The 26,539-nt window shown below is 49.6% G+C and overlaps 1 protein-coding gene across 1 annotated transcript; it reads left to right on the top strand.

The window, feature by feature from the left end:
• Positions 1-24,797, top strand: LOC120861193 (cytokine receptor common subunit beta-like). Its single transcript, XM_040236847.1, has 14 exons — positions 1-84; positions 8,934-9,185; positions 10,124-10,247; positions 12,784-12,974; positions 13,613-13,764; positions 13,847-14,015; positions 14,552-14,687; positions 14,848-15,002; positions 16,601-16,740; positions 17,692-17,854; positions 19,113-19,203; positions 19,410-19,467; positions 20,289-20,395; positions 21,013-24,797. Exons 2-14 carry the CDS (start codon positions 9,110-9,112, stop codon positions 22,121-22,123), a joined length of 2,673 nt encoding a protein of 890 aa, XP_040092781.1. The 5' UTR covers positions 1-84; positions 8,934-9,109; the 3' UTR covers positions 22,124-24,797.
• Positions 24,798-26,539: the final 1,742 nt, after the last annotated feature.

Below are 26,539 nucleotides of genomic sequence, written 5' to 3'. Positions count from 1 at the left end.
GTCAGCATAAATAGGAAGCCTAAGAGGCTCGCTGACTGCCTCCGGGAGACACCACAGAAGGGCCGTCTGTCCCGGCACAAAGAGGTACGTGTGGGCTTCAGGGCAGGCTGAAGGGCGGGGTCGGGAGCAGGGGCGTGTGGCAGTCTGGGATGGGAAGGACAGGGAGAGCCGGGGGGTGTCGAGTGGGCAAGTGTGCCCCAGGGACTTGGGAGGTTAGGGCTTGGCCTTTTGGGAAAGTATGAATCCAGACTCCTTGGGCAGCCAATGGGCGAGGAGACAGACAGCAGGGACCGACCAGCCTAGGTGTTGGGGGAAGGGCTTTGGGGGTCCAGTCCTCACTGGTGGATCCGCCTGTCCTGTCAGCGGGGAAGATGCCTGGGACGGTAGAGAGTTCAGGCCTGGGAGTCACACAGCTGTGTACTGTTGTCTTTACTTTGTCACTAAGGTGTCACTAAAGTTGGTGGCAGTGATAATATCCTGTCCTGGGCTTCTGTCTCATGTCTGGAACAGGGGAGTGCCGATATTCTCTGACATCCTGGTTTAGAAAAAGTCTGTGCATGCACGCACATGCACACACATTCGTGTGCGTGCAGACACATGTGTGAATGTCCACGAGGATGCAGAGATACTCGAGGCAGATGATGAAGCCAGGAACCTTGTTGTGCTCAGACCTAGATTGGTGTGGGTTGAGAAGCTCATGTCAGAAGATAAGAAGGGAGCAGATTCCTTACTTACTTAGGGACATGTCTTCCGCCCTCCAAGAATGTTTTCTTTATGGTCGTACTCTGCCCTGACCACTGTCGATTAGTTGGGTTTGGGCCCAGCTGTGGATGCCTGCTACTGAAGTGAGTTGGCTAGGTGGTGGGCATCTGGGGGTGTTTTCGTCCAGGTGTGCACTTGCCCTGTGGATGGGAAGGCAGGTGTTTCTCTGGGTCCCCACTGAGATAAGAGCCTGGGGGCTTGCCAGGCAGCCCACAGCAACAAGTTGCAAATGTGCAATGTTTAGTCTTTAGACACCTCGCTGTTACATTTTTGTATAAACAGATTCTAATTTTCTCTGCTTATCATCTTCCTTGCTTTCTAACAGTTTAATAACAAGTAAAATCTGTCCTGCTAATTTTGGGTCACCCCTTTTTTCATTCATTAGTTTTATTTATGTTGTGCTATATCTACTAACATCACAGGATACTTCTTGAGTTCTTTAAAGAATGTATTTAATGTTAAACAAGTGAATCCATGGATCTATGCTTTGCTAAAAATTTAAAAATTGGGAGTACATTAAAGTGATTATTACATACATGTTGTCCTATGGCTTAGTTTTCCACTTAGTATTACATTTTGGACAACATTCTGTAATAAGATGGAGAGATTTGACTCATTAATTAGCCCTAAGAGATACATGACATTTATCAGTTTAGATGTTACTGAAAGAGCATGATGGGGTCTGGCTGCTTGCCGTTCAAAAGCCAATAAGCAGGCCAGGTTGGTGGAAAGGAAAGTTTGCTTTATTTCAGATACAGGCAACTGTCGTGGCAGGGTGTTGTGGATGTCTGTCCAAAGGCCAGCTCCCTACACTGGCAACCAGTGAGGCAAAAGCTTTTATAAACAGAAGGTGGGGATGGGGCTACATACAGAAACAGCACAATCAGCTCTGACAGTCATCTTCAAATTGGTCATCGGTGATCTGACCAGTGTCATCGTTATTGTTTTAGATAAAGTTAACCTTCAGTTTCGGGGTCCATTTGTTCCCATTTCTTTGAGGCCAGTTCTCGGAATCGTGGCAGCTGATGTCATGAGTACAGTCTGGTGGTCATGCAGTTAACTTCTCCATCTCAGTGTTTTAGTATCTGCAAGACAGTTCACAGGATATGGCTCAGAATATTATCTATAGCCCCTGAGAAAGCACTAAAGATCCTTGACTATGCTTAATGATTACATTATTATTATTTGGTCTCTTTCGACCATTTTCCTTTGCTTCTGTATTTCTCACTTTTCTGATTAAACTTATTCTTTGACTAAAGTTTTCCACAGACAAAAGGCAGGCAGAGGACATGGTGGGGTGGAGGGTGGGCAAGGACCAGGGGGTCCTGCTCCATTTCATAGGTGCACCACGATTTACCCAATCGATTGTGGTGTACTTAGACACTTGCTCGACACTTGGGTGGTTTCCAGTTGTCCACACCTGAGAAAGTCTTCCTACAGCCCAGATTCCTAGAAGCAGAATTGCTGGGCAAGAGACTGCACGTTTGAAATAATAATAGATATTGTCAAACCATCCTCAAAGTAGCTGAACTAACATACATCCCACAGCAGTGCATAAAAAGGCTGGTTTCTCCTTAAGAAAACAGTCCATCTTTTAATTGTGTCCAGTGTAATGGATGAAAATTATCTGGGTCTCACTTGGATGTTTCCTTTCCCTGGTGATAGGTGAGGTTGTGCGTCTTCCACGTGTTGAAAGGCCATTGGGATTCAGTTTGTAATGTGCATGGAAATGTCCTTTACATTTCTCAATGGGTTGGTTGTCTTTTATGTATTGAGTATTAATACATTTGGAGCATTTTAGGAGTGTTCTATTTATTACGTGTATGAACCATTTATTGACATATGTTGAAAATATGTCTTTCGGATTACTAGTCTATTTTCTCTTTGGTGTGTTTAAAGATACCTTGCATTGTATAAAAATGTATTCATTACTTTTAAGTCAAATCTGTCATTATTTTGTATTTCAGGCTTTCTGGATTCGGTGTCTTATTCAATCCCGGAGATTAAAGAAATATTTTAGAGCTTTTATCATTTTTAGCTTTGACATTTAAATCTTTAATCCATTTAGAATTTGAAGGTGTGGGTAATAAGTAATCATCTAACTTTTAAAAAAATGATTAGCTGGTTGTCTCAATATCATTAATTTTGAGTGTGCAAACCATGTGTTCTCTGTGATTTGAAATTCTATTATTACTTCCAATTCCTAAGTAATTCTTTTCTTTAACATTTTCTGTTCCATCTGTCTACTATTATACTCATCATTTTTCTAACCACTAGAGCAAGTCCCTCATGCTGGATTTGTTATAATCTAGAAGCAGTTTGTTAAGCCAGTTGAAAATCTTTCTGGAGTCTTACTTTGGATTGTCTTGAATTTACAGATTACTTGGAGGAAGGCTGATCCCCAAATAGGGGTCATAACAACAGCAGGCAGCCTTCTACTTTAAAGCAGAAGGTACTGACATTTCTGTTGACTCTGATGTTACTGTAGTTTTATAGTACATACCCAGAAATGCCAACGTTCTTTTCAATTCCTCATTTACCAAGGTTTATTTCTTTGTCTCATGACAAATGGCTTTTGTATTATCAAATATTTAAGGGCATCTGTCAAGATAAGCTTATCTTTTTCTCCTTTTAATCTGTCTGTTGATCTATTTCAATTAATCACAAATAGAGTTGATGCATTCTTTTTAAAGTCTTCATCAGGTTGTCCTATGAAATTGTTTTTATCTGGAGTGAATTTGTGCCCTTTTTTACCTTTTCCAATTGCTATTTTTATCATTAAATTTCTGCATGAGTTTGAGAATTTTGGTGAGCATGTTTATTTTATTTTGAGCGAGAAGGCATTTGGCTTTTCTCTCCTCTTCCTCCCTCTCCTCGTTCTCCTTTTCCCCTTCCTGTAATCCTCTGGTTTCCATGCTTAATCCTCACTCATAGTGATCTTTAACCCTTACATTTTAAACACATATATTTATATTTAACTTATATTTTCCATCAGCATTTGGGCTTACTCAGAATATATATACTCCTCCAAAACAAGGCAAGATCCTTAGCAAGCTTTCGGTTCATCTCTGCTTTTTACCTCTAACCTCACAGCCAACACTTGTGTTAAAATGATCTCAGTTTTACTTCAATGTTGTTACTGTGTATTTGTTTTTACTTTGAAAAGTGGAGTTGCTCCATCGTGTCGGACTCTTTGTGACTCCATGGACTGTAGCTTACCACGGTCCTCCACCCATGTGATTTTCCAGGCAAGAGTATTGGAGTGGGTTGCCATTTCCTCTCCAGAGGATCTTCCTGACCCAGGGATTGAACCCGTGTCTCCCTCATTGTAGACAGCCGCTTTGCTGTCTGAGCCACCAGGGAAGTCAGTAACAATATTTCTTTACTTAACAGTAAGTCCTATTGGTTTCTTTTTTCAAAATTGATTCCAGTATCAGGTGCTATCTCTCTTTTTTGGAACTTTTATTTTTTGTGTGAAATATATGCTAGAGTAACTCTCTTTAAAAAGATCTGGAAATCTTTTGGACTATAGCCTATCAGGCTCCTCCATCCATGGGATTTTCCAGGCAAGAGTGCTGGAGTGGATTGCCATTTCCTTCTCCAGGGGGTCTTCCTGACCCAGGAATTGAACCCAGGTCTCCCACATTGCAGGCAGATGCTTTACCATCTGAGCCACCAGGGAAGCCCTTTTTGTCCTTACATTTCCAAAATATTATGATTTTTCCCCCTTGAACTTCAAAGTAAGCTAGACTTTTTATATTTCTAGGTTCAAACATATTTTCTTCTCAGTATTTTCAGGACATTACTATCTATTTAGCGTCCTGTGTTACTTGTTAGAGGACTTTGCAAACCCAATCTTTTTCCACTGAAAATAACTTATTTGTTTACTTCTGGAAGCTTCTAGGATTACCTTTTACTCTTAGATGACCAAAAGTTTATTAGCATGTGACTGAGTATGGTGTTATTAAAAATGAGTTTTGCTTTTAACTTAGTAGATTATTGCCTGATTTAAAGCCCTGTGAATTTTTCTTCTATTTGCAATTGTATCTCTTTGGTTGCACATGGAAAACCCCCAAATAACAGTAGCATAATACTCTATAAGTTTATTTTTTCCCTCACATGAAAGATGTCCAGAGGTAGGCAGACTCCGACTGTATGGTTGGTCCACCGTGAGAAGAGGGATCGAGGTTCCTCTTTTTCTGTTGCACATAATTTCTACACTCAAGAGAACCTTATAATTCAAAATGACTGCTGGAAATCCAGCCATCACAGCAAACTGGAGAAAGGAAAAAAAGCAGAAGGGCAAAAATAGATTCCTCCTACCTGAGCCACTTCCTTTAAGCAACTTTTTTTGAAAGACACACCCAATGATTCTACTCACATCTTCTTGGACAACATTTAGTCACATGACCACACATAGCAATAGGAGAGTGTAAGAAATAAAATCTTTTATTCTGGCAGCAAGAAACCCAGGTAAAACCTAACCTTTTGTTACCAAGGGGAAAGGGGACAGCTAGGTAACCGACACCGTCTGCTGTACCTGCCCTCCTTTCTCTGTCTTCTGCTTCTAGATGTTGGAACTCTTGAGTTTCTTTCCGAGGCTTCAGTTTTTCTCTAAGACTTTTCTTTTCCTAGCCTATTTGCTGTCTTCAATATCTACCTTTGTAACATGACAGTTTATAGTGTTAAGTCTGATTTGGCCCATTATTGAGTCATGGTGTGTGTGTGTTTGTTTGTTTGTTTCATGGATTTCTTCAATAAAACTTCAATAAAATTTCAATTACCTTCAAATGCTAAGAACTCTGTTTATTTGTTCTTTCCATAGCAATCTGTTCTTAAATGGCCATGATTTCTCAAATCTCTCTGAGCATGCTACTTAAGATGTTTTAACGTTTTGTTTTGTTTTTGCACAGACATCTGTGCATATCTACAGAAGTGTCTGTTGGGTCAGTATATGTCAGAATAGAGATGTAGGATACCAATAATTGGGAAATACAACACTATGCTACTCACTATTATAACTGGTTAAGAACACAAATTCTAAAGCCAATCTCCTGTGCTACAGTCTCAGCCTTTTCCTTTCTGCTGTATCATCATGGACCTATACCAGTTTCCTCATCTACAAAGTGGAGATTTTAACCTACACATTGATGTGTTAATATCTGTACAGCCTTTTGAACAGTGGCCAGATGATCGTAAGTGTTTTGTAATTGTTAGCCACTAATACGAATTCTCTGCATGTAGGTCTTTTATGCTTCTGTCCTTGGACGCCATCAATTTGTTTGAACTATTTATAGCATAAAGGTAGTCACTTGTTCTCCATACTTCTGGCACAAACATTTATTTTTCACTTTGTCCTTTGCTTTGTGGTTCAGTTTTTTTTATAAAACACTGAAGTGTTCACTTTTATGCACTTTTATTTGTCAGCCTTTGTCTCTGATTTCTTCAAGTGCTTTGAAGCTTAAATAGTTCAAAGATATCCACTTGTACAGTTTGCAAGTTTCATAGGATTTAACTGCATATGTTTAAATTTTTCATTGATTTGATACACGGGGAATGGTGTAAGGTAGGGATTTAGGCTGATATGTTTCATGTTGTTATTCAATTGTTTCAACACTTTTATTATTCCATCACTTAATACTGATTTGTGGTTCCTCTTCATCACATAGTACATTCTCTGGTGAAATACAGTTCATCTAATCAGTACGTCCACTGATTTATTGTGTGTGTGCACGCATGTGTGTGCATGTGTGAAAACCCATTACTTTACTTATCAGATCTTTATAATAAATTTTGCTATTGAGTGGAGACTCATTATTTTATTGAACTATAGTCGATTTATAATATTTAATAGGTTTCAAGTGTAAAGCAAAGTGATTTGGTTATACACATATATATATATATGTACTTGTTTTACTTTTGATTCTTTCCCATTATAGTTTATTATAAACATAGTTTATTTATAATAGTTTATTATTGAATATAGTTCCCTGTACTGTACAGTTAGTCCTTGTTGTTTATGTATTTTATATATGGTAGTGTGCATCTCAGTTCAGTTCAGTTCAGTTCAGTCACTCAGTCATGTCCGACTCTTTGCGACCCCATGAATCGCAGCACGCCAGGCCTCCCTGTCCATCACCATCTCCCGGAGTTCACTCAGACTCACATCCATCGAGTCAGTGATGCCATCTAGCCATCTCATCCTCGGTCATCCCCTTCTCCTCCTGCCCCCAATCCCTCCCAGCATCAGAGTCTTTCCAATGAGTCAACTCTTCGCATGAGGTGGCCAAAGTACTGGAGCCTCAGCTTTAGCATCATTCCTTCCAAAGAAATCCTAGGGCTGATCTCCTTCAGAATGGACTGGTTGGATCTCCTTGCAGTCCAAGGGACTCTCCAAGAGTCTTCTCTAACACCAGAGTTCAAAAGCATCAATTCTTCGGCGCTCAGCCTTCTTCACAATCCAACTCTCACATCCATACATGACCACAGGAAAAACCATAGCCTTGACTAGACGGACCTTAGTCGGCAAAGTAATGTCTCTGCTTTTGAATATACTATCTAGGTTGGTCATAACTTTTATTCCAAGGAGCAAGCATCCTTTAATTTCATGGCTGCAGTCACCATCTGCAGTGATTTTGGAGCCCCCAAAAATAGTCTGACACTGTTTCTACTGCTTCCCCATCTATTTCCCATGAAGTGATGGGACCGAGAGTCTATTAACCCCATACTCCCAATTTACCCCTCCCCGCTTTCCATTTGGTAACCAAAAGTTTATTTCCTATTGGTGCTTACTCACTCAGTCGTGTCTGACTCTTTACAATCCTCTGGACTTCCCTCCAGGTGCCTCTGTCCATGGAATTTTTCAGGCAAGAATACTGGAGTGGGTTTTCATTTCCTCCTCCAGGGATTCTTCCCAACCCAGGGATCAAACCGGTGTCTCCCATGTCTCCTGAATTGCAGACAGATTCTTTAACTGCTGAGCCATCGAGGAAGATCCATTTTCCTATGAGACTTCTCAGTTTTAAAGTCTTATTAACTGTCCTCACACATATTTTTTCCCTTGTGAATTTCTGCCAAAAAGAAAGAAAATCTTGTTAACTTTTGATTTGAGTTGTGTTAAACTTATAACTGACTTTAAGAAGAATTAACCTCTTTACATGTGAGGAATTTGCATTTGTGGTAAGACCCAAAAAGAAACTCTGAGTTTTTAGCTGAGTTCCAGGTAGGCAGAGCAAGCTGCACCAGCTCAGGCAGACTCTCCTTTGCTTGCCAAGGCACTGCTCCTCTGCAGGAGCTAAAATACTCTCCCCCAGCCCCAGACAAACCCACTCTTCCTTCCCAGGCATTTCTTGGACTAACCACCCCACAAAGATCATCAAGTTTGGTTCTCTCTCATGATCTCATGTGAGATACGTTGGGTTGGGCCCATTTTACAGGTTTAGAGAGCGAAGTTCAGAGGGCACTGAAAAGTCAGCCCAGGTCGCCAGCACAGGAGGGACAGGGCCTGTGTTGAAAGTCAGTTTGGCTGAGCCTAGAGCCGCGCTTTTCCCAGCAACAGAGCTTCTGGTATATGTGTCTGTGCAGCTTGAGTGAAGTTTTTGGCAATTTTACAGACAGAAAAGGAGTCATGGTCCTCTCTGTTCTACTTTCCTGGTACTTCCCGGGGGCTGGATGAAATGAAATGAGGAAATCCCCAACCTTCTGCAGAAAAAAAAGGGAACCGGCATTTCAGGGGCTAGTGTGGGAGGAATGAGGTAAATAGAACAAGGTGGGGAGAGCACCAGGCTTGTGTGTGTGTGTGTGTGCGTGCACGCGTGAGCGTGTGTGTATGTGGTGAGGGTGTGTGCACATGCTCACTCCCACAGGACGATCACACCCCAAAACCCAGTGACTCCCCCAGGTCAGTACCTCGTGGGGGGGAATCAAATACCAGGCTTCCCTCTTGAATTTTCTCATTCCCAGGGCAGTGTGGCCCAGTGGGAACCCACATCTGCAGAGGCCGCTAAGTGTGTCTCCTTCACGGTCACATCCCGGGCACTGAGTTGAAGAGCAGGGACTGTCCCAAGGGCCAGGCTGAGGCAGCAGTGGGGCTGCAGCCAGGCAGCAAGGCCGCTCCTGGGTCCGCCCTACCATGTGGGCCAAGTCTCATGGGCTGATGATTCCTTCCGCAGGCCTGGAGGAGGCAGGATCCCGGAGAGAGGAAGATTCCCAAGAGCTAATGACATGGGTTTAGCCCAGCCTCCAGCAGGGGAGGAACACAAGACTCCAGGACAGTGAGGAGCCCACACCTTGCCCAGACCTGGACCCACCCGAGCGGGCCACCTGTTCTCCAGAGCTGAATCACGAGATGACGCTGACCCGGGGGCTGCTCCCCCTGGCTCTGCTGGCACTCTGCTGGGGACTCAGCACAACAGGGGCTGAAGGTGAGCCGGATCACCCCCAACCCTTCTCACTGCCGGGCCACAGAACCAGACCCCCAGCCTTCCGTCCTCCCCACCACCTCTTCTCTCTCCTGATTTTCCCTGCAGGCCTCCCTTCCCTCTCCCTACACTCCCGCTCCTTCTTCTCTGGCCTCCTGTAAAGACCCTCTCTGGGTGTGTGGCTTCTCTGTCCACATTTCCCAGTGTGTCATTCCAGACCTCTAACCTCCTGGCTGGCCATTCCAGTCCTTTGTCTGACCTTGTGTTCCCCCCCAGACACTCAGCACCTGGAGGTCTTGACCAGTTCCCACCTCTGTACCTTTGCTCCTGGGGACCCTCAGCCAGGGTGTGTGTGGGGGGGTGTCTCTCCTCTTGCCTCAAGGCCCTGCTGAGACGTCCCCTTACCCTGGGCTCCTCAGGCCCCTGACCACCCTCTCCAAGGGCTCCCAGAGAACTCAGCTCCCCTGATAACCCTTGGAACCACACTCCACTTTCCAAGCATCAGGCCTATTGGGGCCTGATCCAAGAGCAGGGCAGGGAGGTCCCAGAGTAGGGCCCTTAGTGGTGGGTTTGTGCCTCTGCTCCCAGGCTGCGCCCACCCGGGGGGCCCAGGGGCAGGGCCTGTGTCTGATGCATGTGCCCACCTATAGTGGGAGGGACTCTGTTCCTCCAGGAGCAGGGCAAGGCAGGGGCTCAGGACACATGCTCTGAATCAACTAGAATATTGTGTTTTTCCCGACAGGAGGGTCCACAGCTGGCTCCCTTACACCTGCACATTTGCAGAGACAGACGCCTCTGCCCCTGCCAAGGCCCCGGGGGACCTTTGCCTGGGCTCTAGGAGCCTCTACAGGACTCTGGGAGACTTCTCTGCAGTGCTGTGCACTCAGGAGGTGGTGACAAGGGGGAAGGTGTGACCCTCTTTCTGCTTTCCTCCCTGGCAGGGACTATCCCACTGGAGACCCTGCGCTGCCACAATGACTATACCAGCCGCATCATCTGCAGGTGGGCGGACACCCAGGATGCCCAGCAACTGGTCAACGTGACCCTCTACCGCAGGCCCAAGGAGTGAGTGAGGCAGGTCCCAGGGTGGAGGGCAGCAAGGGGCGCTGCTGTGTGGGCAGTGCCAGGGGTTTGGGGCTGGACAGAAGGTAGGGTTAGGAAGCTCCTGCCCAGGAACTCCCGACCCATCAGGCAGCCTGCCGGGCCCAGGGGCTTGTTTCTGATGTCCGGTTTGGGGGAAGAACCTCTGATGTTAATATTGTTGATGATGGTGATAATCTCTTATTTTGTCACAATTGAACAAAATCAATCGGCAGAAGTCAATTTTGGTTCATCCTCCGTATGAGGTTGGCAGAACAGGGACATGATGCCCAGTTCACAGATGGAGAAACTGAGGCTGCAGAGGTGAGGTCTCTCCCCCTGGCCACACAGTGGGTTCAAGGCCTTAGCAGGACCAGTGTCCTGTGTCCAGCCTGCAAGGCTAAGCACCATGTCTCCCCCAGGCCCTGCTGCCTCCGGAGTGGGGGCTTCTCCTCTCGCCTCACCTAGTCTCCAGGGCATAGCCCATTTGGGAAGTACTCCCACCATTCTGGGATCCGGTGATAGTCTAACTCACCATAATGGAAGTAATTAAACAGCAGGCATCACAGGGTCTGGGGAGACCCCTGACGACCTCCCCTAGGAAGAAGGGCTTTCGCTCCACAGCATCATTGCCCCTACACTCTCTCCCCTGCTCTCCCCAGAGCCTCCATCCTCGTCCACTGCCCCCATCCCCATCCTCAGCTGGGGCCTGCCTCCTCCTCCACTGGGACAGCAGACACCCCCAGAAGAGAAGCTTCCAAGCACCTCCCCCCACCATGGCCTTCCACCTCCCTGGATATTCCCTGCAGAGATTGCCTGTCCCAGGCCTGTCTGAGGCCAGAGCCGGGGTCCCGCTTGGTCTTGCTGCTCAAGGACATCACTGCCATCCCAATCTCCACTGTCCCCATGCTGTGGAGGGACACTGTCCTGGGATCCACTTACAGATGCCAACCAGACTGCAGCTCAGGGCCTCGCGAGTCCAGTCTCCTAGCCCGGCTGTCCATTCTCTGCTTCCCTCTGAGGGAACCTCCTCTAAAGAGTGGTCTGGAGCCCTGTTTCCAGTGCCTCTCAGGTACTTCCTCCAGAGCCCACTCTCCCAGGACTCTGCTGCCCCCAGCAGGCCATTTAAACTGCTCCTGCTGGAGTCAGTGATGCCCACTTGGTGAAAAGCAGTGGTTAGTCCTGGCCTTCTCCCCACACACCCACAGGCAGTGCCTGACAAGGACCGGCTGGGCCTAAGCACGAGGCACCATGGCACCTCCCTCCCTGACCCTGGCCAGCACCCGGGCCCTTCCCCACGTCCCCCTGGCCTGCCCTTTTCTGTCTCCTAGTCTGTTCCCTACTCTGAAGGGGACGATGTCCCAGGGCTCTTGGACCTCCATTTTCTTGCATCTGGATCCAGCGGCAGAGATCCAGCCCCAGACCATGGCTCTGACCCAGACATGCTCTCTCCAGCCTGGACCTTTCCCCAAGTTCCAGAACCATAGGTGCACTTGCCTCTCCACATTGGCCCTTATAGTCTTTAACTTCAAGTGTCCTAAACAAGTTCCTGCTCTGCCTCCCAAAGACAGCCCCTTTGCTAGATTCCCGTCTCAGCTCACCAAAGGGGAGCTTCCAGGGGCTTAAGCCAGACAAATGGGGGCAGTCTTTTATTTTTTGCTTTCCAGTCTCCTTTCCCTCCTTTCCTTCTTCACCGCAACATCCAATCCATCAGCAAATGTGATCTACTTCATCTTCAAATAGAAAGTGAATCTGGCTAACACCTGATTCAAACCACTTCTTATCACTGAGATAGTCCAGAAGCCTCCTAACTTGTCCCTCTGCTTCCATATTGCCGCCCCCCCACCCCCCACAACCCAACTCAATCTATACACAGCTCAGCAGCCACAGGAATCCTTTCAAAATATGTGTCAAAACATCACTCCTTTGCTCATAACTCTCAATTTTCCTCACTTCCAGTGAATTCAAAATTCCTTACATTCCTTTTAAGCGCTGACCTTCTGTAACCTTACTCTGCTAGGCTCCTGGACCTCCCACCCTCACATCTCTACTCTGCATACACTGTTAATTGCTAGTCACACAACGTCCCAAACCTATGCCTACCCCAGGACCTTTCCACTTGCTGTTCCTTTTCCTTGAAATCCTCTTTCCCCAGATTTGGCATGGTTCCCTGCCTGATCTTCAGGTTTCTGCTCAGATGTCACCTTCTCCAAGAGGTCTTCCCTGCCTCTTTTATTTCAAATTGTATCCCCAGGCCAGCCCTTCTGGCCTGCTCACACCTCTTTCCTTCCTGACTTGTCTATGTACACTTTTCTCCATTTGACATGTGACATCATTCCTTCATTGTTTTCTGTATGTCTGCCTCTATTAGGATGTCTGCACTGTAGACTGGGATTTGCATGTATTTTGTTTCCTGCCAGGCTCCCTGGTACTAAACAAAGCCTTACACGTAGGAACCACCTGTTAATATTTGTGAGTGAGTGATTCTTCTCTCTTGGCTAACCTTATCCTCTCCTGGCAGGGACCATCCACAGCGAGTGTCCTGCAGTCTTAGTGACGACAAGCCCTGGTTAAACAGCCCTTGTCCTGGCTGTGTACCCAGAAAATGTGTTATTCCTTACCGAAACTTTGTCCTTGCCGACTATGACTACTTCTCATTCCGACCGGACCAGCCTCTAGTCACTGAGCTCACCGTTAATCTGAGTCAGCATGGTAAGGCCTGGGGTCCCTGGCCAAGCGTAGTCCCCTGTGAGGACAGAGAACCCTGGAGTGTCCACAAGCCCCTGGCCTACTTGGGGAGGCAGATATGGAAACATCTAATCCTCCAGGGTTGTGAGGACCATACAAAGGGCGTGGTGGGCCAGGAAAAGGAACAAGGGATTCTGCCTTGGGGAGAGGACCCAAGAAGTTTCCAGAGAAAGATACACATCTGCTGGGCACTGAGAGGTGCAGAGTGACCCTGGGCAGAGGAACTAGTAAAGTGTGGACTCAAGAGGGGGTTATAGGAGTCCCAGTGCCCTCTGCTGGTGGCCACACAGGCCATCTCGTGGACCGTGGGGACAGAAGGAAGCTAGCTGCCTTTGGAGTTTAATTTGAGCACCTTTTATGGAGTTTATGTTCTGAGGCCTAGGAATCTGCATAGCTTCATTCATGTTCACGCTGAATCCCCACAATTCAGCAGAAGGCAGTCTGAGGTCCATGGAGAAGAGGGGTCTGTTCAAGGTCGCTCAGCCAGTGGGAGCAGGACCTGGCCTGGGACCCAGGCCTATCCACACATGGGCCACAGAGGACCATCACCTCCTGCACAGTCATCCAGCCCCTTAGGGACCCTTTCCCTCCTGTCCCTCCAGTGCAGCCCCCCACACCCAAGGACCTCAGCATCACAGCTACCAGGGAGAGTCTCCTGCTGTCCTGGAGGATAGCCCATGAGGGTTTCCAGAGCCACTGGCTGTCCAGCCTGGAGTTTGAGGTGGCCTACAAGCGGCTTCAGGACTCCTGGGAGGTAGGGAGCCCACCAACTGTGCCCCAAACCCACAGGTACCCGGCCCAGCCGGCCCTGCTCCAACAGCCCCTCTCCCCTCCAGGATGCCCACACCATCCACTCCACGTCCCCCGAGGCCATCTTGGAGCTAAAGTACCTTCTGCCCAGCAGCACCTACGTGGCCCGAGTGTGCACCAGGCTGGCCCCAGGCTCGGGGCTCTCAGGACGACCCAGCCAGTGGAGCCAGGAGGTTTCCTGGAACTCCCAGCCAGGTGACAGAGTTGGGACAATGCTCCCTTGTGGAGAGGGGAGCTCACTACAGCTCCAGGACAGGAGTCCACTGTCCACATGACAGGATCCTCGGGTGCTCTGTGTTCAGAGTGGCTTCCTTGGGCCCACCCCGTCCCTACTGTGACTCTGCAGAGGCAGCGGCTGCATCTGACTCACCCCCAGGCCCCAGTTTGCTGTCCACGTTCTGTGGAGGAACAATTACAATTTAATCACAATGGCATATGGGCAGCTGTGTTTTCATGAGGGCTGCATGACATGTGGACACACCAACATGACGGTGTTATTTAACAAATCCCCAAACCCCAAGGCTGAAATGTCCTCCCCATTTTGCACAGGGGGTGTGAAGTTTCACAGAATTCACCCTCTGACCTGAGGTCACACGGCTGACAGGTCAGGCTGAGTTTAACCCCTGATGTTTTTGGCCCCACAATCTCTCTGTGACGAGTCTCATGGTGAGCCCACTGAAGGCTAGGAATGAATGAATGAGGACTGAAGGAGGGTTTGTTCTCCCTCCCAGGGGATGAGGCCCAGCCTCAGAACCTCCAGTGCTTCTTTGACGGGGCCGCCCTGCTTACCTGCACCTGGGAAGTGAGGTCCGAGGTAACCCGCTCTGTCTCCTTCACCCTCTTCTACAAGACCGGCCCCAATGCACGGTGAGTGTTCCCTGCCTCTGTCCCCTCCCCTCCTCTAAGCCTCACCCTCTCCAGGCCTCCTCCTGCCCCTGGAGCCCAGCAGAAGCCACAGCTCCCCCTGAGGTCTCACCCCTCACATAGCCCTGCCTCCCCCTGCCCTGACCTCTGCCATGATCCTCAGGGAGGAGGAATGCTCTCCTGTGCAGAAGGAGACTGGCAGCCCCTACATCCGGCACCGATGCCAGATTCCTGTGCTTGACCCCAGGAACTACAGCCAGTACATCGTCTCTGTTCGACCAAAGATGGAAGAGAAACTTATAAAGAGCTCAGACAACAGTGAGTTTGCCCCCAGCCTTCTGTGTGGAGCATCTCCCAACAGCACTGTTTCGTTCCTCATGGTCCAGACTTCATGTGTGTCAATTTCAATGAAATACCCCAGGGAGCCAAATGGAACAAAAATGATTCCAGTCTATCCTGGAAGTTCTCAAGAAGCAATAATGCAACAATGACAAATAACATGAAGGAAGATGCAATTGATGTTCCTCAAGAATATCAGTATTAAAACCCCTTTGATCTCAGTCTTTTAGCTCTATCTTCCCTGGTGGCTCAGATGGTAAAGAATCTGCCTGCAAAGCAGGAAACCCCAGTTCAATCCCTGTGTTGGGAAGATCCCCTGGAGAATGGAATGGCTACTAACGCCAGTATTCTTGCCAGGAGAATTCCTTGGATAGAGAAGCCTGGTGGGCTATAGTCCATGGGGAGAGTCAGACATGACTGAGCAACTAACACTTTCACTTTATTTTCCCCTCCAACTTCTCAGTTGCTCAAAAGTTCCTACTTCTGCCCACGACCTCCTGGTCTTCCCACCGATTTTTCCCTTTCTTTCCCAGATTGGAATTTTCTTTTTTAAGTTTCCAAAGTCCTCCCCAGATTGATATTTTCAGAGTTAATAATAATTCATCTGTGATTTACTTCTTATGTCGGGTACTGATGCTGCTAAGTCACTTCAGTCGTGTCCAGCTTGTGCGACCCCATAGACCGGAGCCTGCCAGGCTCCCTCGTCCCTAGGATTCTCTAGGCAAGAACACTAGAGTGGGTTGCCATTTCCTTCTGCAATGCATGAAAGTGAAAAGTGAAAGTGAAGTCGCTCAGTCGTGTCCAACCCTCAGCGACCCCATGGACTGCAGCCTTCCAAGCTCCTCCGTCCATGGGATTTTCCAGGCAAGAGTACTGGAGTGGGGTGCCATTCCAGGGGGTATGCAAATGGACTGTGGTTCCTTGCAGGCTAAGCTCCCCAGTTCCTGTTACATAGCGAGGACCTCATGCAGAGGAAACTCTGGCATTGCTTCTCGATGATCAAGTTCTTCTTCCCAGTCTCTAGTGTGTGTCAGGGACAGCAGCTGATTTGTCTTAGTTACCTGGGTTTAAATCTGCTACTTATTGTTTGGGATCTTTCAGACTGCAATCTTTGTCTCTACCACTTGATAGCTGCCTGTCCTTGAAAAGTTGCCTAATCGCTGTGGGGCTCAATTGTCTGAAAAGTGGACAGATTCAGAGTACTTATTACATCCAGTTGTTATAATTGAGTGAAATTATTCATATAAATTTGGCATGTAGAATAATGCTTAGAACAGCGTCAATACTCTAGATTAGAATAAATTAATAGTGCATTTATTTCTATTTAAATACTAGGGGTAACCCATACTTTTGGTCACCTCACCACAAAACAAGTGTATATTAACATCTCCCAAGAGAAGGGTATTTCAGGTCAAAATAGATGACATGGTGAAACCGGGGTGCAAAGACCCTAAGATGGGTGGGATCTGGGGTCCTGGGTTAATGGAGAGAGCACCTGTGATGCGCACGGAACACAAGAAATGTTCCACTGGAGGAATATTAGAAACAATAGGCCTTAAAAGTTTTCCTCCCTCCAGTCCAGATGGCTCCCCCAACCCTCAACGTGACCAAGGGCAGAGATGGCTACATCCTGCACTGGAAAGAAGAAAAAATGAGCTACTCACACATAGCTTGCATCTTCCAGGTCCAGTACAAGAAAGAAGGAGCCTCATGGGAGGTGAGAGCCTGCGCCCAGGGAGGGGCCTGGAGGGGAGGAAAGGGCGGTGAGACAACACTTGGGAAAATGTCACCTGCCGGATGCCTGGCTCCCAGCACGTGACCAGCCTCAGAGAGCCGCTGGGACTTGGCGGTCACTCCAGTGAGCAGTCTCATTGTCTCTTCCTTTGGTGAAGGAACTGAGACTCACAGAGATGGTGTGAACTCGGCCACAATGTACACATGACCCTGAGCTGCAAAGGGGGCATAGACATCAGGATGGGGAGAGCTGAGAGGCAGCTGGAGGACGGGTTTTCAAAAGTCCTAAGAAGGTGACACTGCTTCACAAGAATCTCATCCAGAATGCAAGTGTGCAGTTGCTAAGAGCAGAGCAGCTCCTGGGGAGGCCTGCAGGGCCTCAGCCCGCGGCTCAGAATCTCGCCTTGGCCCTCAGGCAGCCGCTGGGGCCTGTGGACAGAACCTGGGGCTCCACAGAGGGCACATCGGAAACCTCAGAGCCAGCCTCAGAATTTTCAGCTGGAAATGGGGAAACTGAAGCCAGGAGGAAGTGGGTTAGTGGTGGAGCTGGGAGTGGTCCTTGGGCTCCTGAACATCTGTTTGATGGTCCAGGTTTCAGTCACCCTGCACCACACTCCAAGGGAGACCATATCTGGGGTCCAGGCTGCCCCAAGGTGAGCTGGGAGGGTGAGGGGGGCATGATGACTCCTCAGGGTTTCTGTACCCCGATGTTGTCGTGTGTGCCAGGAGTTCAGTACAAGAGGTGCTCCCTGGTCCTGTCCCTCTGGAGCGCAGTCCTCCGTGGTGAGCTGATGCTGCTCAGATCTGGGGATGTGACTGCAAGCTGGGAGCTGATGGGTAGCAGGAAGGCTGGGGTGCTGAGGCGGGAGGGTTTCGTAGCTGTGCCCACGCGCCCCAGACCTCAAGACTCCTGCTCACACACCTGCCCCTGCAGGACACCAAGACAGAGGACTTCCAGAATGCCCACACCATGTCGCTGCCACCTCTGGAGCCCGCCAGCCGGTACCAGGCCAGAGTGAGAGTAAAACCCGACCCGGGGAACTACAATGGGATCTGGAGCGAGTGGAGTGAGGCAAGGTCCTGGGACACCGATTGGGGTAGGTCTGCCACGCCCCGCCTCACCCCTCCTGGCACAGCCCTGCTGGGCAGAGGACAGGGAGGATATGAACACAGAGACGTAACCCCACCCCAGAATAGCATCCTTCCCTCCCAGGCATCATTAGGGATTAGAAAATTACACCTCCTGGTGTGCAATGCAGACTGCAGGCAAGGTCTCCAGAGGACAGAGGAGAGAGCATGTCTCATCCACAGGTTTCCCTGCGACTGAACCTTAGCCTTCTATTAATATGGCCCAAGCTTCTATTGGCTTCCCAGGTGGAGCAAGGGTAAAGAATTTGCCTCGCCTGCCAATGCAGGAGACACAAGAGATACGGGTTTGATCCCTAGGTCAGGAAGATCTCTTGGAATAGGAAATAACAATTTGCTCCAGTATTCTTGCCTAGGAAATTCCATGGACACAGGAGCCTGACAGGCTATAGTCAATGGGTTCACACAGAGTCAGACATGACTGAGAGCACACACACACACACACAGGCATGCTTTCATTAGCCTTTGTGGAAGCTACTACCCAGGGACCACTCAGCCTGAGGAACTGCAGACTGGGGCCTGAGATTGGAAAGCTTTGGTCTGATTTCTCAATCTCCTACTTTTGTTAATTTCATTTATATACCACTATCACCATGGTGGCCACCAGGAGACAAGTATAGGACAAGGTCCAGGAGGTGGCTGCAGAAAGAGGACAAAGTGTTTGCAACAAGGTCCCCAGTCCCAGCCAACTGTCAGGGAAAGAGCCCCAGAGAGAGGACCTCAACCAAGCAGAAAGGAGAACTGGGCCACAGGACCTAAGGGAAAGAGATCGATCAGGGGAGTTCTGGAGGGGCACAGCCATTAAGGGGCTTAAGCCCAAGTGGACAGTTGAGAGAGTCTTTGATGGGCCTTTGCATCTTCTGGTTCCTCCACCATCACCCCTTGCTCCATCTCTGCCTCCTGTTGTCCGTGTTCTTGATGACCACCTTATATGCCACCTCCTTCGGGAAGTCCCCTGTGATTGCCTTTGGCTACAGTTGCTGCCCTCCCATAGCAACTCCTGCTACTGGCCAGGATCTAACCCTCTGTGTCCTCCCACCAAGCCAACATTGTGGGTGGCTCAGACAAAGGCCCCCTTCTTCTTAGTCAGTTTCTGGCCTCCTCTCCTCCTCTCCACCCCAAGAAAGCAGCTGTACCCCGTCTTCTGAGTCCCCAGCCCTTTCCCTCCCTGGATGCTAATGATCCTTTTTCCTTCCTGGCTTCCTGAAGTGCTGCCCATGTGGGTCCTAGCCCTCATCCTTGTCATCAGCACCTTAATCCTGCTTCCAGTCCTGCACTTCTGTGGCGTCTACGGGTACAGGTAAGGGAACTCCAAGAGGAGGGAGAGTGTTATCCAGGGCCCCAGAGGATGCCAGGGTCACTCTCTGTCACTGCTCTGTCACCCGCTCCCAATGGGGTCTTGAACAAATCTGAGCTCTCCCTGGGCTTCAGTTCCACCTCCGTACGTGAGCACAGGCAGCTGCCCTGAGGTCTTGGGCAGCAGTCACCTCTTTGCTCTCTTTCCAGGCTGAACCGGAAATGGGAGGAGAAAATCCCCAACCCCAGCAAGAGCCACCTGTTCCAGGTAGGAGCTGGCTGTGAGGGCAGCAGAGGTGTGGGGCTCGCGTGCTCCTGCGCCCATGTCCCCATGCCCGTGTCCTGCTCCCCTTCCTGTGGGCTTTGAGTGGGGCTGGGGGTGCAGGTGGCTAGAGAAGGGGCTGGGAAGCTCTAAGAGCCAGGCCAGCCCCGCAAGCCCAGCGCTGAGACCCCCTGGTCTCCCCTGATGCTCAGGGTGCCCTGCCGGTGGGGACTCACCTAGGATAGGAGGGAGGGTTGGCATGGGGGGCTGGTCCCTGGGAGGCTCCAGGAGAGGCATAGTCACATCAAAGGCAGGTGGATGGTGGGAGGCAGAGTGGTTTTCCAAGGACAGAACGGCAGAGCTGAGCGCTAAGGGGTGCAGGGTGGTGACAGGTGGGAGAGGCCACGGCAGGCAGAAGGCATGTGATGGGTGGAGATGAGGCTCCTTTGAGAAGGGAATTGAGTGGGGAGGGCGGTGAGTCTGGGGCACATCGCAGGAGGCTGAGAGGACCCTGGGGAACAGGAGCCCTTTGGTCAAGTACCCGGGGCCAGAGCTGCCTTGGGAGGGTCTCACAGCAGTGCAGAGGGGGCTGCGGTGAGCACAGAGCAGGGACAGTCCAGATAGTGTCCTCAGAAGACCCAGGACCCCGGCGAGGTCCCAGCCCCCTCTGGCCTCGGCTCCCTAGTGTCAGGAGGCCGTCCTGCTGGTACTGAGAATCTGCCTCTTCTGGAGGCTCCTGAATCTCTACCATCCTCAAGGCCTTCCTTCCATCTGCACCTTCCGGAGCACCTTGACTCCAAAGATACAAATGCCCTTTCTCTTCCCAGAACGGGGGTGCTGGACTCCGGCTGCCAGACAGCATGGCCACCCTGGGTGGTGGAAGCCTCCCACACAAGGGGCCGTGGGGCAGCAGCTGCCCTCAGCTCCTGGAGGGGTGAGTGTCGGGCAGGGGATCCCTGGGCGGTGGGAGGGTGGCCCCCCCTTGCACGCCAGAGGTTTGGAGGAGGTGGCCTGGGTCTGGGCCTCAGGTTGAAGACATCCATGGAGGCTGGTGGCGCTAAAGCAGGAGGCATCCCAGGTTAGTGAGGGTCAGACCTCAGACTTGACTGGAGGCAGGAGACTGGAGCAGATGACCTTCCTTCACCCTGCTGCCCAGGGAGACCCCACACTGCCTTGGCTCCACTGGGTGGCAGAGGGTCTGTGAACCTTCATGGCCTCAGCATCAGAGCCACCAGCTTGCCACTAACCCTCATGTGAGAGATGACTGAACCCAGGCTGGACACTGACCTGGGGCCTGAAGCTGGGTGATAGCAAGGAGCGGAGGGTGGGAGGAGTCCTTGACCTTGAATGAGAGCATGGAAGCTAGAGGGCCAGACCCATGGGGAGGCTGAGGAGCATCTGGTTTCCTGCTCTGGGCCTGCTCCCCGACACTGCCCTGCTCTGAGTTTTCTGTGGGTGTGGCCAGGCCTCTCGTCCCACTACCTCCTCTGCCATGAGCTGAGATTTCTGTCCAAGGAGGTCCCAGCATCTCTGCCCCTGTTCTCCCCACAGGGTGTTCCCTGTAGACTGCAGGCACAGCGAGGTGTCACCTCTCACCACAGAGGACCCTAAAGATGCCTATGACTCATCATCAGAGCCTGACATGACTCTGACCGCCTCCGACCTTCCCACGGAGCAGCCCCCCAGCCCCCCGATAGGGCTGGCTGCCCCCTCAAGCAGGCCTGAGAGCCAGGCTTCCGGCTTTGACTTCAACGGTCCCTATCTGGGGCCGCCCCACAGCCGCTCCCTGTCTGACCTCGTGGGCCAGCAGGTGCCCCCACAGACGGGCATGAGCGGGAAGCCACAGTCCTCGGGGTCCCTGGAGTACCTGTGTCTGCCCGCAGGGGGGCAGGTGCAGCTGGTCCCACTGGCCCAGGTGAAGGGGCAGGGCAAGGCCGGAGATGGGGACACAAAGTCCAGCCCAGGGGCCCAGAGGAGCCCTTCCCTGGAGTCAGGGGTGGGCCTTGCCCCTCCAGAGCCTGGGATGATGGAGGGTGGTCAAGACCAGAAGGATAGGGCCCCCACAGTTCTGCCCACTGGCTGGCCTGAGGATGGCACCGTAGCCTCTGGTTATGTCACCACTCCAGATCTGATATTCACCCCACCCACCGGGGCCCCATCTCCCTCCCAGGCTGCCCCTCCGAACCTCCCCTCAGACCAGAACCCCACTTTCCATCCTGGACTAGCTGATGGGCCCCCTGTAGCCTCAGCGCCCCTGAAACCAGAGTTTGAGGGCTACGTGGAGCTCCCTCCAGCCACAGGCCAGTTTCCCCAGTCCCCTCTAGCCAGCCCTGCCCCTCCTAGAGTCAGCAGCCCTGTCCTGAGCCCAGGCCCGCACCGGGCAGATGCACCCCCCACCTCCCCCACCCCTGAGGGTCTCCTTGTCCTGCAGCAGGTGGGTGACTACTGCTTCCTTCCTGGCCCTCTCTCCCCCCAGAGTAAGCCCACTTCCCCAGGACCCTGTCCTGAGATCAGGGACCTCAACCAGGTGGTCCAGGCTAAGAAGCCTCCAGCTCAGGCCTTTCCCCAGGTACCGGCCATTCAGCTCTTCAAAGCCCTGAAACAGCAGGACTACTTGTCACTGCCCCCTTGGGACATCAGCAGGCCTGGGCAGGTGTGCTGAGTCTCTGTAGACCTTGAGGGAGGGGAACAGAGGAAAGAGCCTGCCTTTCCTCCTGCCCTGCCTGGCACTCCTGCCACCCCTGCTCCCTTCCCCGGTCCTTTCTGAAAAGCCATGGAGAAGCTTCCATGTTTTAACAGATGGAGACCAGAAAAATAAGTTAACCATCTACCTCCTTCCTTGACTTTCAGCAAGGTCAATCTTCTCTCCCTCCCTTCCTCTCTGCCACACACACACACACACACACACACACACTGTTCTTTGAAATTAACTTATTTTAAGTTCTGAATTATTTGAACTTTATATATATACACACTAGAGAAGGAAATGGCAACCCACTCCAGTATTCTTGCCTAGAGAATCCTGTGGACAGAGGAGCCTGGTGGACTGCTGTCCATAGGGTCGTACAGAGTCGGACACGACTGAAGTGACTTAGCATGCCTGCATGCATTGGAGAAGGGAATGGCAACCCACTCCAGTGTTCTTGCCTGGAGAATCCCAGGGACGGAGGAGCCTGGTGGGCTGCTGTCTGTGGGGTCGCACAGAGTCAGACACGACTGAAGCAACTTAGCAGCAGCAGCAGCAGCATATATACACACACTCATTTCATTTGTCTCCTTTTCCTTTTTACTAAGTTTCCCTGCTTTTGCTATTGTCTTCTTTCTCTTTCCACTGATTTATCACTAGAATTAGTTTGAGGTCTGGGCTAAGCCCATTCTGAAGTTCATCCTGTCTCCATCAGAGCCTTTTCTGATGCTGACATGTCTGGTTTCGTGGAGGTTTTCTGTCTGTCCCTGGCAGGCATGAATGTGCACAAGATTCCAGCCTGGAGGCAGGAGGCTGGAGGCACAATGTGGAGGCTTGGGGGTTTCAGACTTGGAAGAGCAGCCCTGGACACAGCAAGCATCTGTCACCCCAGGTGTGGTAGCAAAGCACCAGCCTCAACTGTCACTCCAAGAATTGTCACTTCCCATGGACTTGGCATGGGAAGCACTGTCCTGAACTCATGGCAAACACTGCTAGTCTCTTCAAGGTGACTGGGGAGCCTCAGGGGACCCCCTAGTCCCTGCATCTGAGCAGTGGGCAGTGCAGGTTGCTGGTTGAAGTGATCTCCTTCCTATATTTAGGCTAGTGGGGCCGGGGAAAGTTTGAGAGGGGAGCAGAGTTCAAAAACCACGTAGAAAATTCAGAAAGAATTGCTCAACAACAGAAAAAGGCAAACGACCCAAGGGCATGGACACTTGAGCTTATAGTCCAGATCTCCTGGCTGCCCTCCCTCCAGAAAGATCTTACAACTCCCACCCCCACCAGCCACCTACGAGAGGCTTTTGGTCTGTGATTGGCCTACATTGAGGATCATGGTTCTTTTAAATCTTTGCCTTTCTAATATGCAAAGATGGCATTAAATTCTTTCAATTTGCATTATTTGGAAACTATCATGTTTGCACATATTTTCCTATTTCTTGGACATTTGTAATTTTTTTTCCCCCTGAGCTAAACTCATTAAGGTCTCATTGTGTCAGATGTCCACTTTTTTCTAAGTAACCTTTACAAAGTATTTAGCTCTGGCTGGCCTTCACAGATGGTGCAAATTTATTTTTCTAGTTTGTGGTTTGCCTTTTAATTCTGTTCATCACGCTTTTGAGTGTATTCAATGTAGACTTTTCTGGGTGGTTAAATGAATCTATGGGTGAACTCCTTCATAGCTTCACTTTTGGTGTCAGATTTGACAAAGGCCTTCCCCACTTGAAAGCTGCATTTGTCCGAAGTTATATTTTTTTCTGGTTCTTTTTGTGTTTGAAAATTGTATGTATGGAATTCTTTTGGAATGTATGCATTTAAGATGGAGAGCCAGCTTAGACAAGTAGCCCAGATGTTCTGGAATCATTGGTGGAATCAGCCATTCTTCATCCGTGTATCTGATATAGAAAATCTGTGTATACACTTGGTCAGTTTCTAGACTTCCCTTTTTATTACATGGTCTTCTTCATGGACCCCACTGCCCTGACTGTTCTAGCTTTATCATATGTTTTAGTAAATGGCAGAGCAAATGTTCTTGTTTCTTTCATCCACAAAAATCCCTGTTGATTATGGCATTGTTTGTAGCTAAATAAAATGATAAACAGTTGAAATCTTCACCCATAGTGAAACTAATCACAACATTTGAGTGAATTCTAAGGTGGAATCCAGTGTGCAAAATGAATGAAGTGGACCTATGTGCATTAGAGAGAAGTCCAAGATGTAAATTCCAAAATGTTTGGGAAAAAATTGATAAAATATTTTTATTACAAGACATTAATGTGTATATAAGTGTTTAGGTGGATGGGCAGGGGTGCCGTTTGAAAGCACAGTCACCCTAAGGAGGATGGATTCTGTTCAACAGAAGGGCCTTCTGTCTACCACAATGAGTTAGGGGCAGTTTTGATCAGACCTAAGATGCTGGTTGTAACAGAATGAGAAGCAAGTGGCACTCCCAGGACAAGCCAAGAGAGAGTGAGGGAAGGAGAAAGATGGGCTGGGGGAGAGAAATATAAAGGACACACTCAAGCTAAAAAAAAAAAAAGGGATTCATTGTAATCCAAAATTCAAATCTAACTGGGCACCCTGTGTTTAGTCTCTAATAAGAGTGGGGACAGAAGGAAGAGACTGAATTCCTCATAAAAATAGATGAGAATTATTTTGTTGTTGATGTGGATTTTTTAAAATTTTTATTTATTTATTTTTATTTTCAGCTGTGCTGAATCTTCACTGCTGCTTGGCCTTCTCTCTAGCTGCAGTGTGTGGGCTTCGTGTTACAGTGGCCTCTCTTGTCTCGGAGCACTAGCTCTAGAGAGTGTGGGTTTCAGTTGCTGCCCATGGGCTCAGTAGATGCAACTCCAGGTTCTAGAGCACAGGCTAAGTTGCCCCAAGGCAGGTGAGACCTTCCCAGACCAAGGACTGAACCCTAGTCTCCTGAGTTGGTAGGCAGATTCTTTACCACTGAGCCACCAGGGAAGCCCTGGGGCTGCCAAGTCACTTCAGTCGTGTCCGACTCTGTGCAACCCCAGAGACGGCAGCCCACCAGGCTCCCCCGTCCCTGGGATTCTCCAGGCAAGAACACCGGAGTGGGTTGCCATTTCCTTCTCCAATGCATGAGAGTGAAACGTGAAAGTGAAGTTGCTCAGTCGTGTCTGACTCTTAGCGACCCCATGGACTGCAGCCTACCAGGCTCCTCCGTCCATGGGATTTTCCAGGCAAGAATACTGGAGTGGGGTGCCATCGCCTTCTCCGAGGGAAGCCCTAGATGAGCACTATTAAGAGCTTATGCCTGTCAGGCCCAGCTCCATTGATTTAGGGGATCGCAACCCCTTCAGACAAATACTACCTTTATCATATTCTTTTTTGTATGTGGGGAAACTAAAGCACAGAGAGGTTATATAACTCACTCCAGGTCAACCAGCCAGTGGGTGGCAGAGGCAGGATTCAAATCTTGGTCCTGTAGCTTAGGAAAAAAAAAAAAAAAAGCCAGTCATTCAGTTGTGTCTGACTTTCTGAGATCCCATCATAGAGATCCCATGAACTCTAGCCTACCAGGCTCCTCTGTCCATGGAATTCTCCAGGAATATTGGAGTGAGTTGCCAATTCCTTCTCCAGGGGATCTTCCAGAAAGGACTGAACCTGGGTCTCCTGTATTAGAGGCGGGTTCTTTACTGTCCGAGCCACCAGGGAAGACCTGGAATTTAGAACCTGCCCTCAAAAGCAAGGTCTCTCACCAGAATGCCCACCTGTGAATGCAAAATGATCCACGTTGCTTGGCAAGACAGAAAAAAAAATTACAAAATGAGCAGGTTTGGTGGTGGGGTAGGGGCAGGGGATACTGAGCCAGAGCCAAGCAGAAAAATATGTTTTTACTTCTTTAAGTGTAAGTAAGTGAAAGTCTCTCAGTCACGTCTGATTCTTGCGACCCGATGGAATATACCATCCATGGAACTCTCCATGCCAAAATACTTGAGTGGGTAGCCTTTCCCTTCTCCAGGGGATCTTCCCAACCCAGGAATCGAACCCAGATTTTCCCGCATTGCAGGCAGATTCTTTACCAGCTGAGCCACAAGGGAAGCCCAAGAATACCAGAATGAGTAACCTATCCCTACTCCAGTGGATCTTCCCAATCCAAGAATCAACCCAGGGTCTCCTGCATTGCAAGCACTCTTTATCAACTGAACTATCAGAGTAACCCTTTTATCTCTTTGGGAGCTAAATATTAAGGGTGTGGGTTCTCACTCACTGATGTCGTGAGATACCTTGCAGGTAGGACCATGTATTCCTCACCTGTCTGCCCCTGAGAAGCCAGCCCAGAGCTGTACACATGAGTAAGGGACCACCAAGGAGTTGTCATGACCGAGATCTCCAGGAAGCTGTGCCTGAGATGGAAGGAGACAC

Source organism: Oryx dammah, unplaced genomic scaffold (genome assembly GCF_014754425.2).
Source record: "Oryx dammah isolate SB20612 unplaced genomic scaffold, SCBI_Odam_1.1 HiC_scaffold_11229, whole genome shotgun sequence".
Classification (NCBI taxonomy): Eukaryota; Metazoa; Chordata; class Mammalia; order Artiodactyla; family Bovidae; genus Oryx; species Oryx dammah.
This window is presented reverse-complemented; position numbering and strand designations above follow the sequence as displayed.